At 40.0% G+C, this 19,955-nt stretch overlaps 4 protein-coding genes across 4 annotated transcripts; 3 read left to right on the forward strand and 1 right to left on the reverse strand.

Moving 5' to 3' along the window:
• On the forward strand, nucleotides 1-1,494 carry LOC131327065 (SKP1-interacting partner 15). Its single transcript, XM_058360058.1, has one exon. It carries the CDS (start codon nucleotides 168-170, stop codon nucleotides 1,239-1,241), a length of 1,074 nt encoding a protein of 357 aa, XP_058216041.1. The 5' UTR covers nucleotides 1-167; the 3' UTR covers nucleotides 1,242-1,494.
• Nucleotides 1,495-1,508: 14 nt separating this feature from the next.
• LOC131327066 (uncharacterized) lies at nucleotides 1,509-4,873 on the forward strand. The gene is made up of 2 exons (XM_058360059.1): nucleotides 1,509-1,935; nucleotides 4,539-4,873. The coding sequence occupies exons 1-2, from the start codon at nucleotides 1,706-1,708 to the stop codon at nucleotides 4,657-4,659; spliced, it is 351 nt and encodes a 116-aa protein (XP_058216042.1). The 5' UTR covers nucleotides 1,509-1,705; the 3' UTR covers nucleotides 4,660-4,873.
• A 2,306-nt stretch (nucleotides 4,874-7,179) lies between these two features.
• On the forward strand, nucleotides 7,180-8,108 carry LOC131327067 (fasciclin-like arabinogalactan protein 12). The gene has a single exon (XM_058360060.1). It carries the CDS (start codon nucleotides 7,310-7,312, stop codon nucleotides 8,027-8,029), a length of 720 nt encoding a protein of 239 aa, XP_058216043.1. The 5' UTR covers nucleotides 7,180-7,309; the 3' UTR covers nucleotides 8,030-8,108.
• A 1,526-nt stretch (nucleotides 8,109-9,634) lies between these two features.
• LOC131327068 (dnaJ protein P58IPK homolog) lies at nucleotides 9,635-15,430 on the reverse strand. Its single transcript, XM_058360061.1, has 9 exons — nucleotides 15,125-15,430; nucleotides 13,079-13,244; nucleotides 12,253-12,454; nucleotides 11,970-12,130; nucleotides 11,749-11,842; nucleotides 11,437-11,649; nucleotides 11,183-11,263; nucleotides 10,686-10,904; nucleotides 9,635-10,126 (listed from the first exon to the last, which is right to left on the reverse strand). Exons 1-9 carry the CDS (start codon nucleotides 15,252-15,254, stop codon nucleotides 9,929-9,931), a joined length of 1,464 nt encoding a protein of 487 aa, XP_058216044.1. The 5' UTR covers nucleotides 15,255-15,430; the 3' UTR covers nucleotides 9,635-9,928.
• Between the last annotated feature and the right edge of the window lie 4,525 nt (nucleotides 15,431-19,955).

Raw genomic sequence — 19,955 nt, forward strand, 5'->3', positions numbered from 1 at the left:
ACGGAAACGGTTTGACGTGTGACCCAGTCGTCTCGAACCCAACCTACTACTTGCGCGTATGATTAAAGAAACACCTACTTGCGCGTCTGTCTCTCTGTCATCTCTCTCTCTCTCTCTTCCCCCTGAATCTCCGCATCCCTAACTCCCCGCCGCACGGCCCGATTCCGATGGACGCCCCACCGATCTACCGCCTCCCGCAAGACACCCTCCACCAGATCTTCGCCCACCTCCCCCTCCGCCAGCTCATCACCCTCCGGTCCGTCTCCAAGCTCTTCCACCAAACCCTAACCTCCCCTTCCTTCACCCACCTCCTCTCCCACCCTCTCTCTCTCCTCGCCCTCCGCCCTTCTCTCTCGTCCCCCTCCCCCTCCCTCCTCGCCTTCGACCCCGACCAGCACCAATGGCTCACCTTCCCCCTCTCCTTCCTCCTCCCCCACTTCCCCTCCCCCACCCCTGTCGCCTCCTCCGACGGCCTCGTCTACCTCTGGTCCCACTCCACCCTCATCGCCTGCAACCCCCTCACCCGCCACTTCAAACCCCTCCCCCAGCTCGGCTCCGCCTGGTCCCGCCACGGCTCCGTCTTGGTCTCCCCTCCTAACCGTGTCCTCGTCCTCAGTGAACTAGCTGCGCTCTACTACTCCGGCGATGATAACAACGGTTGGGTCAACTTCTCGTCGAATTTGCCGGCCAAGCCGCGGAGCCCGATCCTGATAAACGACAAGGTGTTGGCCCTGTGCGACGTGGGCTCGCCGTGGAGGAGCCAGTGGAAGCTGTTCTCGTGCACGCTGTCGACGCTCCAGGCGTCGCAGTTCTGGTCGAGGCTGGAGAAGCACGAGTGGGGGGACGTGTTTGATATCTTGAAACGGCCGAGGTTGGTGAAGGGGGTGGGGAACAGGGTGCTGATGATCGGGGGGCTGAGATCTTCGTTCTCGCTGAACGCGTCGTGCTCGACGATCTTGATCCTCAGGCTGGATTTGGAGACGATGGAGTGGGCGGAGGCGGGGCGGATGCCCGGGGAGATGTTCAGGAGGGGGTTTGCGGATTCAAGCAAGTTTAAGGTGTTTGGTGGTGGGAACAGGGTTTGTTTCTCGGCCAAGAGGGTCGGGGGGAGGCTGGCGTTGTGGGATTATGTGGAGGAAGCCGGGAAGGGGGAGTGGAGGTGGATTGATGGCGTGCCGGGCTGTGGGGACAGCCTTTGCCGGGGTTTCGCGTTTGAAGCTAGGCTTACAGCGTTACCGTGATGGAGGATTCGTTAATGGGGTAACTCCCTGGTTTTCAACTACTATGTTGAATTTGTATGTTTGCGTGTTTCTCTTTGTTGTATGCTTTGTTGTTGCATTGATAGCTCAAGTGAACAATCATTGTGGTGTTTATGCTGTATCCATTGCGATTTGGCTAAATAAAATGGGCGTTAATAGCATTGTGATGATCGTATTTGTATGTCAAAATATTCAGAATATGCATTTGTCCCCCTTCTCCTTCTAGGCAATACTTGTGTAACACTAATTGACAATCCAAACAGTGATGAACTGGGATACCATTGAGCGCTGTATGTTTTCGTTCTTGTAATTTGTGGACTCTTTGATTCTCGAGAAAACTTGGGCAAGAGCTCGACATATGTTGTTTGCTGCTAAGTTAAGATTGTGATTTGTGAGGCTATTTCGTAATTTTCTTTGCCATTTGTATTTTGGGTGTTCAACCAATCATGGCATTAGGGATGTCTTTTATGCGTCTATTGCCTTTCCTCAATACTATAATCCAAAAGACGGATCCCGAATACAACTTGCATAACACTCTCGTCCAATGCTGCACCAAATCACCCGCCTTCTCAACTGCTTCCAGCTGCGAAAGAGTTCGCCATTGCTGGCATCCATTGGCTCTATCCTTTCTCGTTTTGCAATTGAGCAAATCACGTGGGATCTGCAAAATCAAAGGGTAAATCCTCTTTCTCTCTATCTCCTCCTCCCCCATCCCTCTGCAACAATATCAATGCTTGCAACCTTCCTTTTTTGCTCTCTTCGACCTTAATTTCATGCTTTTTTATCTTGGTTACTGCTTGTAACTTCCCCTATGGATGACCATCTTGAAGTTGTTTGACTTTCAATGGGTTTAACTTTCTCTTCCATTGGAGAAGCTTTTTTTGTGATTTTTACTTTCTCTTCCATTGAAGAAGCTTTGTTTGTGATTTTTTATTAGATTTCTTATGCTTCTTTAATTGCAAGTCTTGAGCGTATGTGTTTCTTTGGCTATTGTTGTACTTTTCCTCTAATTATAACGCAGCTTGCATAAATGTCTCTTTAAGCTATTGCATGGATGCCATGACCTTTTTTGTTGAAAGCACTTCATGCTCTTCTCAATCTGGAACAAATATTCCAACCTACTTGCTTGTTTCGTCTTGGGAGAGTTTCCAACTTTAAAATTCATTAAGTGGTGGAATTCATTTCCTTTCTAAAAAAAGGAGAACAACCAGTGGTGTATGAGGCAATGTTCTAACAGTTGCTAGGTGCTAGTCGGGTGGTCGGCCACCTTCGAGCAATTAATTGGATTTTTAATTAGCAATTAATCAGTGCATATTAATTAGTAATCAACGATTAATCGTTAGTCGGACCTAATTGCACAACAATTAATCGCCGATTAATTCCTTATTTTAGAACACTGGTTTGAGGAAAGAAGTATTTACTTTGAAACATAACCACTTTCAGTAAACCAAAGATGCTTGGATATTGTACAAAAGATGGGCCATACGGCACATACCTATTCCCTACTAACCCGCAATGAGAGTCAAAACATATCTAATTTTTGTGAATCATTTTATGCTCTTCTCACGACCAAACATGCCAACGTACTTGTTGTCTACGGAGAATTCCCAACTTTGAAATTCATTTCACTGCTCAATTCGCAGCTTTGATTTTTCAAAGCAAAAAGCTATTTCGGGATTCTTCTCTTGATTCGCCACTTGGTTTTTGCGACTATGAAACCTGTGGCTGGCCCTTGTTCGATAGATGGCTTCTCACGTTCTTTTGATTAGTGGTTAATTTCTTTTTATTAGCCATAGCTAGGTGATGAAAGCAATAAACACGAACATGGGACACAAGATATGATTGAACCGGAAGTAAAACCAGTCTGATGGTAGACTGATTCCACAGCCACCATTTAGGACTCGTTATCGCTATTTCTGCACTCAAAGATCTCCTGGTTGCTAGATTGAATCCGCGACAATGAAATCTACACAACATAATCTCGTGGGCATGACATGAGTCGTGGTCATGAGTTTCCTTTACACTATTAGAAAACTCACGAATAGAAGCGAGAAATACCAGTGTTCTAAAATAAGGAATTAATCCCCGATTAATCACTAACGGGGTCTATCCGATTAGGTCTGACTAACGATTAATCGCCAATTACTAATTCATATGCATTGATTAATAGCCGATTAGTCCGATTAATCGCTCTAAGGTGGCCGCCCGCCCGACTAATGCCTAGCGACTTTTAGAACATTGAGAAATACGAATAGAAAAATTCAATAAACAGAATTAAAATAGCCTCTGGGGCTAAATTACTATCACACATTACTTACTCAGTTGGTTTCGAGTTCATTTTCTTATGTATATTACCTTATGTTGATCGCGAACCAAGATATACAATACATTCTTTATTTTTTGAACTTCTTCTGGATCTCTCTCTGGATCCCCAGAAGTTTCAGAGTAGTCAACCGCCACTAAGTAAAAATAAATACTTGTACATGCTTTTTCTAATTTCATGTTATGTTATTTTATAGCTGAATGCTTTTAATGGTCTGTTTTCATTGTTCGTGTTAGAACAATAAGAATCTCAAGCCTTTGTGCAGTCACATGTACATTTGTTTGATCTTTATTCTAGAAACTCTATACGAGCAGTACTACTTCTTCTAGTATGTATTGTATTTCTTCTACCATCCATTGTATGGTAAATTTAAGTCATTGCACTTGATCCACCTCTCTATTTTTGGCAGATCTTGGCCCCAAAAATTTGTAGGGCAATTGGAGTAATAGTACCTTGTAATTTGTATTATATGTACTTAAGCAACACTCTTTGGTTTTAGCCTCATTTAAAACTTTTTGAACTGCAAGATGTGTAGCAATTCTATGCTTTTGGTATGCAAAGGAACACATGCTCCTAAGACCCTGTGTCTTCTCCTAATCATTGTTCTGTTCATTTCTTTGTCATAAGTTTCGTGGACTTTTTTGTTCAAACTTTCTTTCTGATATCTGAATGCTGAAAATTGGTTCTCTTGCATGTATTTTTCGGTTTTCCCATTTAATATGAAATAGTGGAAACTTTTACAAGAGGTGTTGCAATATCTACATCTCAGGTTTAGGTATATGTTATCTAGTTTCAGTATTTTTCTCATGTCTTTCTCACTCTAGATTTGGAACTTCAGTGAATGGTTATAACTTTAGGATCATCGTAGTTTTGATGAAGTTGTAGGTCAACGCTGTTGAGGCTGCATCTTTATATTGTCTGTTTGTTTACTTGGATCTGATTTTTGTTCGCTATAGGAGGTCAAGTTTTTCCAAAGCCAGGTTAGATACTTCTCATCCTACTGCGGATAATTTGGCAAACTTGGTTGTAATCGTCGCTGCCCGTTTTCTGGATGAGATGGAATTGGATTTAACCTGATGTTCTTGAATGTGGGTTTCATCAGTGGATGAGGTGGCAATCTTTCTGTCCTAGTATTATAGTCTTTGAGCAACAATACATCGACGGTAGATGAATTCTACATCTGCTTGTATCCTTATAAATTCCTTTCACCAGTTGTTTGGGTACTCTATTATTTTGACCAATGTGTTAGTGTTGTTCGAAATAGCTACGCGATGAAGCACCTTTTCCCCCCTCTTCCTCATCATTTAGGTATCAAAAGTGTAGGTTTTTCAGTTGAAATTCGTTATGACAAGAAGAGATTTTATGGTAGATTCTTTTCCCCTTTCCTTATCCCTTGGGATATCAAATATCAAGAATTAGCATTTGCACGCAACAAGGTGCATATTGCATAGCATGTTGCTCTGAGCCTCTGACACTAGCGTAGTAAATTATGGAGCATCGACATTCCTTGCGATCGTTGTATTTGTATCGGACATTTTGTGGACACCCGATATGCTAGAATGGATATGGGACACACCACGTATGGACACACCGTACATATTATTACAGTACAAATCTTCGGTTCTCATTCACTCATTCAGTGTTAAGTAATAGGGTGAACTTGAACGTAGTGAGAAACCAATCTCAGCAAAATGATAGTATTATTTTTCATACATCTCATTGCAGAACTATTAATTTCTTAGGTCCTACTGAGCTTACCATTTGAGGCAGGTGATCAAGTCAAATTTTTTCTTTTTCATTTTACCTGACAACATGGGAGGTATCCCGCATCCAAAAGGGATGAGACTAATTCACCTAGGGCCAGACGTAGGAAACCAACCCCCACAAAAAGCAGCGATGAAAATTGGATGGTGACATAAATAAATTTGAGCCGTGATTGTCCCACTCGTAGTCCCCCTCATTTCCAAGAACTTTTTGAATTCTTTATTCACATAAAAAATCAAGTTGATCGCCTATCGCTAGCTATGTGATCGGACGATAGGTACGAGAGTAAGAATAAAATGAGATCCGATCGTGTAGCTATTTGCATCCACTGAGCTTATTTTTTTGCATGACATATATACCCTTTTTTTTTTGAGATGTGCATGGCATATGTAGTAAAAGAATGTTATACTTGGATTGAACGTCGTGTGATGGTAATGTTGCAGCACTATGTCGGTAAGTCCTAGGTTCTATTTTTTTTTTACATAAAAAAAGAACTTCATAAATATAAAAGAGTTGATACACGAGTTAACATAATACAAGTCCTAGGTTCTATTATGATAGTACATTATATGTTATGATTAACCAATCCATGCAATGAAAATTTCTACGAATTAGATGATCTTAACCGTTCATATTTTAGGTCCGAAAGAGCATATAAATTAGACAAAAAATCAAATTAATCGAATATTAGTAGCCTCGTGACGAAAACATCCTAATTTGGAGGCAAACATAGTGCCTCTGGACAGCCCTCATTTGTACCCACACCAGGCCTTACTTCCTGATCAAAATTGGTGATTTCGTAAATTACTAGTTCATCAACCATGAAAAAGTTGACATCGATCAGGCGTCAACCACGTGATCAAATCATATTCCGTGCATTTTTTTTTTATTGGCCATATTCAGTGCATTTTGCATGATCTATTTACCTCCATCCTCATGAGAAAAATAGGGTTGACTAGGTGTCATCAACCACATGATTACAGAGTAAATTTAGTGCCTTAAATTGGATTAGACCTGGGTAGTAGGCTCATCTAAACTCTGAGTTCGAGATCGACCCTGTTCATCTCATACTCTTGATTAGATCATTTATGCAAGCAAATCTAGTTCATAGCATAGCGATTGCCGCATGATCGGCTCCCAAATAAATGAACAGTGATACGAAAGTTATAAACGCACAAACAACGCTCATAGAGATTTGAAGAGCGTGGAGAAGATGGTATATATATGTAGAAGGGAACTTGTAGTCGTTAATATGGACATGCGATGGTCACATGACCTCGTGACCTACTTCTTTTTAAATTTGTAAGATCTCCCAGAAGAAAAGGTGGTTTAGTAGTTGAAGGGGGTTAATTGTCAGATTTATACATGGAGGGGGAAAACTCATTAAAGCACTATTGCCTGAGGGGGTTTAGTGTAATTTCCCCGTCTTTATTAGGGCCGGCAAAACACTAGCCAAACTGTTCATTGTTCAAATTTGGTTTAAAAATTTAATGAGCTTTAAAATTTTGTTCGAGTTTGGCTTGCTTACAAGACGAACATATCTCAAACAATTTTAATTGAGCCAAACACAAACAGACATCGAGTAGCTTGAATTTTATAAGCATCATAAATCGAGCAAGCCGAACAGTTATTTGTTCAAGTTTGGCTCGAAAACTTAACGAGCTTGAAAAAATATTCAAACTTGGTTTACTTATGTAACAAGCCGATTTCAAAAGAGCTTTTTAACAAACGAATACGAGCTCAAAACTTTTGGCAATACCCAGTTGTTTTTCCCCCACTGCTAAGCAAACCACTAGCTGCTTCTAACACTTACCAAGAGAAACATGATATGATGTCCTCTTCCCACCCTATGCTACACTATCATTTTACCTAATGCCACACCCACTCTATAAATACCCATTTCCCTTGAAGCAAAACAGGTCAGGCCATTCCCCATTTCCACTCCAGAAATTCCAGGAAAAAAATGTCCAAGCAACTTTTCATCTTCTCACAATTGCTGCTGCTTTTTTTCTACCACTCCCCCACCATTTTTGCCCAGTCTCCGGCGCCAGCTCCAGCGCCACTGGGTCCACCCAATGTCGTCGGGATCCTAAAGAAAGCCGGCCACTTCAATACGCTGGTTCGGCTAATGAAGAGGACTAAAATGGATGCTCGGATTTTCTCCCTGCTCAACGACTCGAATCCACTTACCATATTTGCTCCGACTGATGAGGCCTTTGCTCGCCTCAAATCCAAAACTCTTAAATCATTCACGTATCAGCAGAGGATTCAGCTGATACAGTTCCACGTCATCAATTTTCTCTTCTCCCCATTGGACTTCGACACGGTGACCAACCCGTTGAGCACACAGGCGGGAGATAACAGCGGATACAAGTTCCCGTTAAACGTGACTGTGGACGGGGATCAGGTGACCATAAGGACTGGAATTGTCAATGCATCAGTTAATGGCACAGTGTACAGCGATAGCCAGTTGGCGGTATATCAGGTGGACAAGGTTTTGCTTCCGTTGGGTTTTTTCGTCTCTCCACCACCTGTGCCGGCTCCTCTACCGCCAAAAGAAGAGGCGTCTCCTTCAGATGAGGACGACGATAAGCCTTCTGGTGCAATGCCTGTGATTTATAATGGACTCGGTGCAAAGTCTTTTGTGTGTTCTGTTATTATAGCCTTTTCCTTGTGCGTTTAACTTGGGAGATTTGGCTTTTGTGTGCCTGTGCTGTGTGATGTGTTTTTCACTTCCCCATAAGTCTATTATAAGTTATTTTCTAATCTCTCTCTCTCTCTTCATCTCTCCAAGCTATATTTGGACTCAGGGCAGCTGAGCTGGTTATTCGTGGAATGAGGATGTTTTGCAAACTTTACAGGGCATATCTAGTGCACGACTCTCTAGCACATGCGGGGTCTGGAAAAGAGCCGATGTCCGTAGCTTTGCCCCTGCAAAACAGAGACTGTTTTCAAGAATCGAACCCCGTGAACTTCGTTCTACAAATGGGTCAGTTTTACTGTTGCACCAGGTCCGCCCTTCAAGTTTTATAAATCATCTCCTAAGAAAATGATCAAAACTCCAATTTACTTTCTTTAAACAACAGGCAAATTGATGATCATTCTGATATACCCACAAAAAACCTTACAATCAAATGCCCAGTTGTTTTTCCCCTACAACTACCAAGCCACTAGGCACTAGCAACATCTCTCTCTCTCTCTCTCTCTCCAACACTAAATGTCTCTCTCCAAATGTAACCCTTCACCAAACTCTTTCCATGACCAAATGCACCCTTCCACCAAGCTTCACGCTCGCTTCTCAGCTCTTACCTTAATAACACCGAGGGAAAAAATGACGGCCAGGACGTGTTTTGATAATTAATACCCACCACTCCATTTAAAGAAGATGAAAACGAATGCCCCTCTCTTCAAAGCCTGAGAAGGTGGTTCCATTTCCTTGAAAATCTTCTGGATGCAAAGCAGCCAGTCATGAGCTAAGGCTCGAGGTGTGGCTGCTTTAGACTCCTGAGAATTTTAGGAACCTCTCCTACTTTGGTACCCCTATCATAAACCAAATCAAACCGAGCCGAACTTTGTGTCACAATCAATTGGTACCGCTATAATAATCATTCAAAAAAGCTCATCTTTAATCTTTGGTTTTATACTCCAGAAAAGTCAGGTCCGGTGGAAAAGTCGGGGCCGGACATGTCTTGATGCAACGTTTGCGATTCACCATCCACTCGGTGCATTTTTTGTCTGCTTTGGCCGCCCAAGCACCTTGAACTCCCCAATAGGTCACCCATCCCAGGATTGCTCCAAGTCAAACACGCTTAAATGTGAGATTCCAGTAAATTTTGACGCCCTAATGACTTTAAAAAGCCTTGCACAAGATAGCATATTAATCTATTATATATAGCACTGAACTTTGCATTCACTAAACAATGTGGGACCTGTGGCCAACCATCCATATGTCTACCGAGACTCTGAAGCCTGGTCTCAACCAGGCTATGGGGCGTCATAGTGCACATTTGTGGAAAGATAATTTTTTTCGTGCACCAGTGCTGCTACAATTTACATTATTTTGAGGTGCTGCTACAATTTACGGGATTTATACGCTCGCTCTCTCTCTCTCTCTCTCTCTCTCTCCCTCTCTCTCTCAAACCATAGGAAGACTCAGCAACAGGATTACCTATTCGCGGAAGCTACAACAGTGGAATTTAATCTACGGCACTGAATCGCATAATCTGCATTGCGAATGAACTAAATTTGATCATCTTAACCAGAAACCTCATGCCCGTAGGAGCGGGGCTGGAAAGAAAAGAACGATTTCGTATTAATGCAATATGTTACATGATTACTCTCAAACGAGGGCTTATCAACTTTTAATCTGAGTCACATGAATAACCGCAGAGCAAAAACTTTTTCATAGGAATATAAACTCTTCTAAAATACATTTGAAAAAAAATGGTGCCTAAGATTTTTTACCACCACGAACCAGTCAGTCTGTCAGTCTCACAAGCTTTAATTCCGCTCCAGAGAGCGTTGCACTCCATGAACTTCCTGTGTGAAGCCAATGGCTGAGTAATCCCCTTGCTTTGACAGGTCAAAATTGGAATCCACCGAATCCACCACCAGGAAAGCCGCCGCCGCCGCCACCAGGAAACCCGCCTTCGAAGTGAAATGTGAATTGCTGTCCCCCGCCGCCAAAAGGGTTAAATCCACCACCCCCCGACCCCATACCCATTTCTTCGAGGTCCTCTCCTCTGTCATATCTTGTACGTTTGTCTTCATCACCAAGAACCTGTACAGTACAGAAAGGGATGAGATTTGGCAATCAGTCCTGGGATGTATTTGAAGGAAGGAACTGTTTCTGAGAAAGAGTGGAAAGGTTGAAGATACTACGTACATTCTGAAATTGCTTAGGAAACAATAAGAACAACAAAGGAAAGCTAACAAGGAAAATGCCAAAAACACCACTTGGCTTTTGATAAGGTTGGAAGAGAGGTTCGGTATATGTACAAATGTACACAAATGTGAAGGTGCATTTCATGCAAAGCGGGAATTCCATTGCCATTCCGTTTAATAAACCAAATAGTAATTGCCACATGAGAGCGGATCAACTTATCAACAATATAATGGCTTAAGCAAAGTTAACTTGTAAAACCTAGCAATTAAAGCTAGATTCTAGATGCGATGAGGTCCCAAGGTACAATCTTCCAACAACAAAAGGATGAAGAAAAGCAAAAATAAAAATAAAAAGATATTCACAGCTTCTAAACCAGAAAAAGAAAAAAACATTCAATGAGACCAAAACAAAGGAAAAAGATAGATGGGAAAATGTAAATCTTAGTAAAGCAAACCTCATATGCAGCTGCTATTTCTCTAAATTTGGCCTCCGCTTCTTCTCTATTATCAACATTCTTGTCCGGGTGCCACTGCAAAGCCAGTTTTTTATATGCCCGTTTAATCTCCGAGATAGCAGCAGTTTTTGAAACTCCTAAAATCTTGTACCAATCCTTTCGTTGGCTCAACTTCAACGATTTCTCCGCCTTCATTAGCACTTCGCGAATATTCATATCCTGTAAAATTGAGACTTTAAATTTCCCCCCTAAATCTTTTGAAATATCTGGATTCAGAAATAAAGAATAAGAAACTCTTAGTATGACTGCTATGAGTCCAAGACACAGTGTTGGAGAAAACACATGCTGCAACAATTTGCCAATTAAGCACTACATACCAATACGAGCATGAAGAGAGATGCAAAATAGAAACATATGATGCAACAAACTTCAAATTGAGCAGTACGTAACAATCAGACTGAGAATAGTGATATATACAGGAAGTATATAATACAAACCTGAGGTGATTTTTCCGCTGCAGATTTAAGATCTGCCACAGCTCCCTCCCAATCTTCTATCAGAAGTTTCGCTTCCCCCCTCTGACAAATATAATGACTTGTTAAATACGTTGCAAACAGTCAAAGCAACCTTCAGACGCACAATTCAGGCTCATACAGTCAGAGAACATATTATCAATTGCATCCTTCTATATCTCTACGCACATTTAAAATGATTTTGGAAAACTCTTGGACTAGAGGAAACAAAAGAAAACCTGAACTAAAGCTTCAACAAGCTCCCCATCAATGTCAAGCACTTCTGTGCAACTAGTTACGGCATCCTTCCCCCTACCAAGCTGAACCAAGACCTTACACAAACCAAGATGAAGGTGTATGTTATGAGCCAAATGATTTGGGTCAAGTGCAAGAGCTGCTTTATAGTCCTCCACTGCAAGACGCAGCTTACCCTTACTCGCATTATCTTCCGCCTGCATACAACATTTTGAGGTTTGAGGGTAACAAAAAATTAACGGTAAATGACATCTCAATGGCCATTCTTAAGCTTCGTAAAAGCTTATCATGCTTACACTTTTAGTCTTCTTGAGTAAATTTTTCAATCCAAAATATGCTTTCTTCAGTTCACTGTGCTCTGGGTCCGAACGGAGACCTTTCTGGTAATGCCTGAAGAAGACATTTGAAAAAGCCCATTGAACAAAAAAGACGCATCTGGACAAAGTATAGCCGCATATACAGAAAGAATTTTACCAAGATTTTTCTTTTGTTTAAGTATTTTTGGTGTCATACAAACCTTGAAGCAACATCATGATCCGCTAAATAATAGTAGGCGCGACCACGTAACAGTAATGCCTCTAGATTATTATCATCTTCTTTGAGAAGATATCCTGTCTCAGAGATGGCACTTGAATAATCTTTAGCAGCTAACAGTAAATTCACCTTAAGAAGTCTGGCCTGCAGAAGAAAAAAAAGAAGAAGAAGGGATTAAATAAGTTAGTTATGATAGCTAACTTAGTAAACGAAAACTACAACAAAAGTAATCAATATGAAGACAATCATTATGATAGAGCCTATACCCTTGAACACGCAGGAGAAAACACAAGAACAATTTTGTCGATATAATGCAATGATTTCGTCATGTCGCCTGACTCAAAGAGATTCTGAGCTGTCTCAAGAGCACTCAGAGCTTGCAACATTTGAGAACGTTCCTTCTCTGCAGCCGAATTACCAGGTTTCATCTCTAGAAACTTTGTATAATCTTTCTCTGACTCCTCATATCTACATTAGCCAAAAATTGCCTGAATCATAGTCTTTCAATCAGATGAATAGAGGGGGAGAGGGAGGAAGGAATCATTTCCAACTACTTTTTAAAGAGAATAAGATACTTAAATATCATAGTCCTGTGGATTTGTGCTGCTAAAAAGAAAAGGAATATCAACAGTTCTGTAGAGCATTTCACTGCGGTCCGATCATTTTGCAGCTACCTAGCCATAGTTACTAAATCACATGAGGTTTCAAAAGGAAACCACTGACCTAGCACACGTCAGGCACAATTAAAGACAGCAGTATAAAGATTCCTAATGACTGTTCATGATGGACCAATAGATAAAATCTACCAAATGAAATGTATAATTAGGCCTCCCAGTTTAACAAGGTCCAGATACGATTAGTACAAATATAAATGGTTGAGCCCTAATCTATGTAGCAACCTAAGCTGGTTAAAGGCCTAATATCCTAGTGGATCCACTTGCATTAAGTATAATAGTAATGCATCTAACGGAAACCAACTCCACATGAAACAATATTTAATCATAAAGTTAAAAACTGATAATAAACCCGTGCTTTTCAGCTGCATAGAAATGACAGTTTGTAAAAATAGAAAGGCAGTCTGTGAATAAAGACCTGCACAATTGACGTTGAATAGATGCACGATGCCAATATGCCTCTGAAAGTGTTGGATCTGCCTCTATAGCAGCATTTAAATCATCAAGTGCCTCACTATAACGTTTCACCTTTACATTTTGTGAAACTCTTTCAAACAACTTAGCAACATCACCGGGTTTCCCATCTGCATACCCAAGATGAAATAACTCACATCATTGAGCAAAAAACAAAAAAAAACAGAAGAACGGAAAGTATTTACATCCGTACATCCTGGATGTCATAAATTCAATGAACTACATTGCATCTTGACTAAAAAACTTATTCCATACAAAGAATAAGTCCACCAATTTCTTTGTGGTTTTGCAACATGGTTTTCAATGAGGTGAAAGTTTGAAAACAGAACTCATGCCACTTAAAATTTCCCTATTTATGAAATTGCTAGTTGAACATCACAAGGGAAAGTCATGTAACCTTCAACGGACAAAAAGTAGGTATATGTATACAAGAATCCAAAATGAGTAGATTAACTTCTCTAGCTACATGTTTAGATTTTGAGTTTCTAGCTGAGAATAATACGATTAAGACTATTACAAAGGGCATCATATACTGCACCAATCCAGAAAAGATCATCTAGGTGGTCATGCATACGAAAAGCGTGGTGGGATCTAACTACCAAGAGACAAAGAACAGTTACTTCAAGTTTACAGAACAATCATGGATAGTTATTCATATTAGGAATCTAATGTGATCATGTGAATTACAGAAGACAAAAATGACAGTAAGCTCCTATATCTTATAACTTTTACCCTTCAAGATGAAAAAGAAGACACCAGCAAAAAAAAAAAAGAAGATATGAAAAAGGAGATAATCACAAAAGCTCAGCTGAGAAACACAAGAACCAAGCTGCCTAAAGATAACTATTAACTGAGTTGTCAACAGATTCCAAATGCCTAAAGAGCCTCAACATAAAATAGGGTTCAGGGGATAAAGAAACCAAAAATTACCAGGGAGATTCACTGCCGTTAAGATACACTCGTACCTAGACACCTTTATATATTCTGTAACATTTATTTAGGCTCTATTGACAACTTCACACTTAACTTCTCACAATGGTAAGCTATTCTCACCATTTGCATTATTTTCAGAATCAAAACTTGCCATGCCTGACAAAAAGCTCTATAAAGAGCATGTGCATCATCTCACGAGGCAAAGGGAAATGCAAGAAAGGCCACATTGTAACCTAGGCCACTTGCCTTCTTTTAGCATCAATGATGTCATCAACCCTCAATCACCTTCAAGCTATTTCGGTAAAAGCCGAACTCATTTTCATGGCTTTCTATAGTGTAAAAATAAGAATAAAAAACGACAATGCTGCTCCATTAGTACAAAGCAGTTTTGGCCACCATTGAATCAAAAGCACTAATAGCATTAACGATTACGCGGCAATTTTGACTAAATCAAACTTGGTGGCGAATCCGGAACAAACAAATTAGTTTTGCCCGAATTTGGCAAGAATTTTCCGCTCCCCCACTAGAGCTCTTGGTTCGGCATTCTATAGTCAAAATTTGGTTTCAGCTAGGGGTTTGGCAAACTGGTGCAGTCGGAAATTGCAATCACATCCAGTACAAGAGCCATATCATACCAATCCGATCAAAGTAGTAGAGCTCAATAAACTCTCCTACTCAAATCCCCTAGCATAGGATTATCACTGCTGGAAACCACTTCAGACAAATGCAATTAGGGGCCTTTCTGCTAAACTAAATGGACTATAAAGCACATGTTTCCGTGGATTTCTAGGCAGGTCATTCTCCACGCATACATCAACTAAAATACTTTGACTATCGCGATTAGCCAGTAGCCCAATAACATAGCGGAAACCCACTAGTTACTTAATCCAAAAGATTCGACGTCCGCACAAACTCTAAATCCAAATGCAAGAAAACGAAACAAAAAGGAGGCCGATTGAGCGCAAACATTGATTTCGAGATCACGGAATAATGAGATCATAATAGAATTCCGTTCCAAGTTCAATTAGAAGAAGAGGAGGAGGGGGGATCGTAGTACCTAGGGCGGAGACGAGAGGTTGGAGGAGGAGCAATTGGCAAGCGAACACGAAATGGAGTATGAACATGGTGAAGACGATGCCTCTCCAGGCCACCAAATCCATGGCCGATGCGTAACCCAGCAGATTCATCTTCTACCTGTCCTCTTAACTCACACATGCACTTGTTATAGAACCTGTCTGTAGACTGTAATCTTTGTGCTGTGAGTTTGCTTGTATTGCGTGCCTGTGACTGTGATTTAGCAATGGAGGGCGGAGGAGAAGGAACAGAGGGGGAGAGAGAGAGAGAGAGAGTTTTATAGGAACACAGAACAGCGGCTCAAGTACGGAGTATTTTCAGAAGGTTGAAGGATTCACATGTCATTCCACGTTACATTATCCAATCACCGGCTTACACGTTGACACAAGCGCCAGAGCTCTGACGTTACATCAATACAAGGCGTCCACGTGGAACTAGCCTCCGTGCTCTCTTTCCAAAAATGATACTTACACAACAATTCAAACACAATAACTTACACACCCTTTCATATGCATGTGGGCTTCACACACACTACTATGTATGGGTTCCACATATATGTCTCGGTTGCTATGTATGGGCCCCACATATATATGAGAGATTGCGTAAGTTATTGTGTTTGAATTGTTGTGTAAGTAACATTTTTTTTTTATAATCTTTCTGTGTTTAGGCCTTGATCTCATTTAGATTTTTTTTTTTGGGCGTTTTACCTTATTCAAAAGTTTTTTTTTGTCAAATTTTTCTGGATTATTAATCGCCGAGCTTAGGCTCCGTTCCGGAAACATTATTAAAAAATAAGTACTTATTTTGCCACTTCTGATTAAAAAATAAGAAGGGTCATTCCACAAAACTCAAATAAAAAGTTCCTTTCACATTTTCAAACTCAAAAATAATGTAAATGAAAAAAAAAACAAAATTTTTTGCACTGTATTAAAGATCTTAATGAGATCTATCAAACAAGATCCATAGTGGTAGGAAAATTATTTGCGTAAACACATGATTTTTTAGCTTGAAGTTGCCTTGTACAAAAAATAAGACTGTTGCTATGATAATGGGCGCTGGCGGAGGGAAATCGTACTGGCGGCCGCGCCGGGCCGGGCCGAGCCGTCTCTGGCCACCGGACGGCCGATCCGAGCCTTCCAAAAATTCTAAAAAAAAAACCGAGGGGGCCCTTGCGCGGGAATCAACGGTATCCGAGGTGTGTAGGGTGCTTGATCCGAGCACCCCTTTTCCGTGTATATATGATCAACCACCCTACACGAAAAAGGGGTGCTCGGATCAAGCACCCTACACACCTCGGATGTCATTGATTCTTGCTTAGGCCCCCTCGGTTTTTTTTTTAGAATTTTTGGATGGCTCGGATCGGCCGTCCGGTGGTCAGAGATGGCCCGGCGCGGCCATTGGTACGATTTCCCTCCCCGGTGCCCATTGGTACCTATGTAAATTTTGAAAAAATAAGTATCACCTTCTTATTTTTTTGGAACAACCCTTATTATTGGACAAAAAATAAGTTCTTATTTATTTTCTGGAACGGGCTCTTAGATGTTTGTAAAACATATATATGGGTAAAAGTAATAATTTTAGATTTTCTAATTTCTCTGATAAATGCAAAGAAATTTGATGAGGAGAAAAAGCCTTTCTAAAATGTTCAAAAGTCTAGAGACCATAGAAACTTTGCGTTCAGAGGATCCTCGGAAAAACCCGATCCATTAAGGAGAACAAGGTCTAATATTGTAATTTGATTTCTATTGAAAAATGATTTTTGTACTTCCTTTTTATTCATTTTTAATTTTCTCCATTTGAAAAGATGAAAATGCGCTTGATTTGTGAAAAGCAAGTAAACAATTAAGGATAGTTTGATAATTTCATATGAATAACAATAAAAAAGAAGAAGAGTTCTGGTGGATAAAAAGGAGTTGTGAAAATGATTCTTTTTAAACTTTCTTTTTTTGTTTTGGTTTTGGGTGGAAAATACACTTTTAAAACAACTAAAACTAATGTTCTACTAGTTAAAAAACACAAAATACATATTATGTAATAATTTGACATTCTCACCACTTATGGCTCCTATTATTATTATTATTATTATTATTTGAATACTTATGGCTCCTATTTGTCTTAGAGTGTTGATAATGCCCAAACTGTTTTTGTTTATACCAAAATTGGAGTACATAAAAGTCTTGTACATTGCATAATATACAAAGTTTTTATACACTCCAATTTTGATATAAACAAAAAAAAAAATTGACATTATCATTTCTCTTGTATCATCGTGAGGATCCCATTAAATTTACTAAATGGGCCTACAAGTTTTAAACTAAACTAAACGATATGAGCAAGCCTAAGGCCTGAAAACAGCAGGCCGAGTTGGCCTGGTCATTCGGCTGGGCCTACAATATCTATTGAGCGAAGCTGTACATTTTTTGTATGAAAATTGAAAAATATTAACTTGTTTTCTCTTAGTGGAAAGCATTTTCTGTTGGTCCGCCAAACGCAATTTGATTTTGCATTGGTCGGGAAGAACTTTTTCCATGGACTATACTTTTTTCTTCGCACCATATACCGAATTGTCAAAACGTTTTTCTTCGAAACAAATGGAGCAAATATGGGTCATTCTAGCTATTTCATTCACCCATGTCTGCTCAGCTTTGACCCGATGAGTTGGTCCAAGTCTAGCGAGCCCAAGTATTAGTGTCCATCCAGACTAGGATCGGAAACGAACGGAGCTGCCAGCGAGCAACTTCGGGCCCAGCTCGTTTACAAATAAATGAGCTGAACTTGAGATCCAGATTTAAGCACGTTTAATAAAGCTCGGCTTGCTTGCATCCTTGGTCCAGACCCAGCTCTTCAACTTGGCCAGTGATAGTCTAAGCCTTGGCGGCCTATATGTAATGTTGAGCCCTTGCTTGCCTACATCTTACATTCACAGCTATACAGGTCTGGTTTCATATTGGTAGATAGCCGATCCACTAAGGGACTGTGTCGGCCCAAAAAAGGTGCCTGAAATTTAGAAGGATTGCTAGAATCAAGGTGAGTTTGAACTAAACTAATTATTCTAAAAAACCATTGGATTTGTTTTTTTTCCCCTTCCCCTCGTACCAATGAAACGAGACTTAAAATCTCTCAAAAGCTATTCCTCTTATGTCCGCCTCTAGCAAAGGAATGATGTCGTCGGGCGGGATGATATGAAATATATATCATATTGTCCTCTTGGTCAATTCCCATATTAGCCTGTTGGGGTTCGCTACCTTGTTGCCTTCGCAGAGAGTGTGATGTTTTGAGCAATCGTTTTTAACTTTTTACATAAAATTTTAAAAATTAATCAATCATCTCAATAAGATGATCAATAAAACACGTATAAGCATACAGATTGAAGTATTTTTTTAATAAGAACAAAAGATTGTGATTTTTGTAAAACCTTTTTGTTTTTGTTTTTAGCAAGCTATGTCTTTTTCTTTCGGTCATAAGTTGTTGCTCTTTTGCTCGTCAAGATGAATAATTATTCTATAAACCTGGATTTGAATCCACCAAAATGTCATAAAATACAATAACCAAAGATAGTGACAGAATAGTTTCCTTAAAACCTCAACCTATTCCTTTCTTATCTTCTCCTCTCTTCTTCACGCAAAACAATGGTTCCCATGATCAGATAAAAAAAAGCCTTTCTTTGCTTTTTTACACAGTTAAGTACAACGAAATTCTATCGGCATTTTTCAAATGAGAAAAACCTTAGTCCCCATAGAAATCCTCTAATGCTAATTCAATACGAAAATATCTAATGCTAATTAAATCTGAGAAAAGTCTTAGTCCCCGCAGAAAACCTCTAACGCTAATCCAATATGAAAATCAGTACCGTAGTTTGTTGTCAAAGAAGTCGATCGAGGATTTCGGGGGATAAAAAAGAGCAATTCTAGCCTGTGAACAGTGGAGACACTGAGACTGTACAAGAGTTATTTGTTTAATTGTTATCGTATACTTTCTCCAAATTTATCAAAATTCAATTTGTTTAAATGTAGTATCTGACTATCTGTTCTCATCAATTTATGATTTATTTGAAAATCTCTTCCCAAATTAAGATTCTCTTGTACTATAGTTTGTTGTTGAAGAAGTTGATAAAAAGAGCAACTCCAAAGGTCGAGGCAATCGATGTGCGCAAGTCGAATTTTGGATATTTTGTCACAATAACTGGGAAGCTATTGTGTATATTCTGTCAATATTCGACTTCCACACGCATCATGTGTGCCCCGACCTTTAGAAGCCTGAGAACGTGCGATGCGTGTGCAAGATGAATTTTGATGAAATATGCACAAATACTTCCCACTTATTGTTTGATTTTGTCAAAATCTGACTTGCACACGCATCGCATGTGGCCCAAGCTCTAATTCTAAATAATGGGTCTTTTATGTGATGGGATAAGTTTACTAAATGGGCCTACAACCTTTAAACTAAATGATATGAGCAAGCCTAAGGCCTGAAAACAGCAGGCCGAGCTGGCCTGGTCATTCGGCTGGGCCTACAATATGTATTGAGCGAGCTGTACATTTTCCTGGTCATTAGAAGATACACAGATCCGACTATGATGCCCAGTTCGGTTTGGTGGCATCTATGCTCTCATTTTTCCTCAACCGTTGGATATCTCTAATTCAATCTCAACTATTGGTTAAATCCCACTCATAATAAGTATAACCATATATTGTGGTGTGAATATACATTGTAGCTATACATTGTGGTTAGTGTGATAATAATAAATAGTATATAAAGCTAATTTGTGTGGTAAATAAAATTATTTTTTTTCTTCAGAAAAATCATAAAACCAC

Source organism: Rhododendron vialii, chromosome 5a, assembly GCF_030253575.1.
Source record: "Rhododendron vialii isolate Sample 1 chromosome 5a, ASM3025357v1".
Lineage (NCBI taxonomy): Eukaryota > Viridiplantae > Streptophyta > Magnoliopsida > Ericales > Ericaceae > Rhododendron > Rhododendron vialii.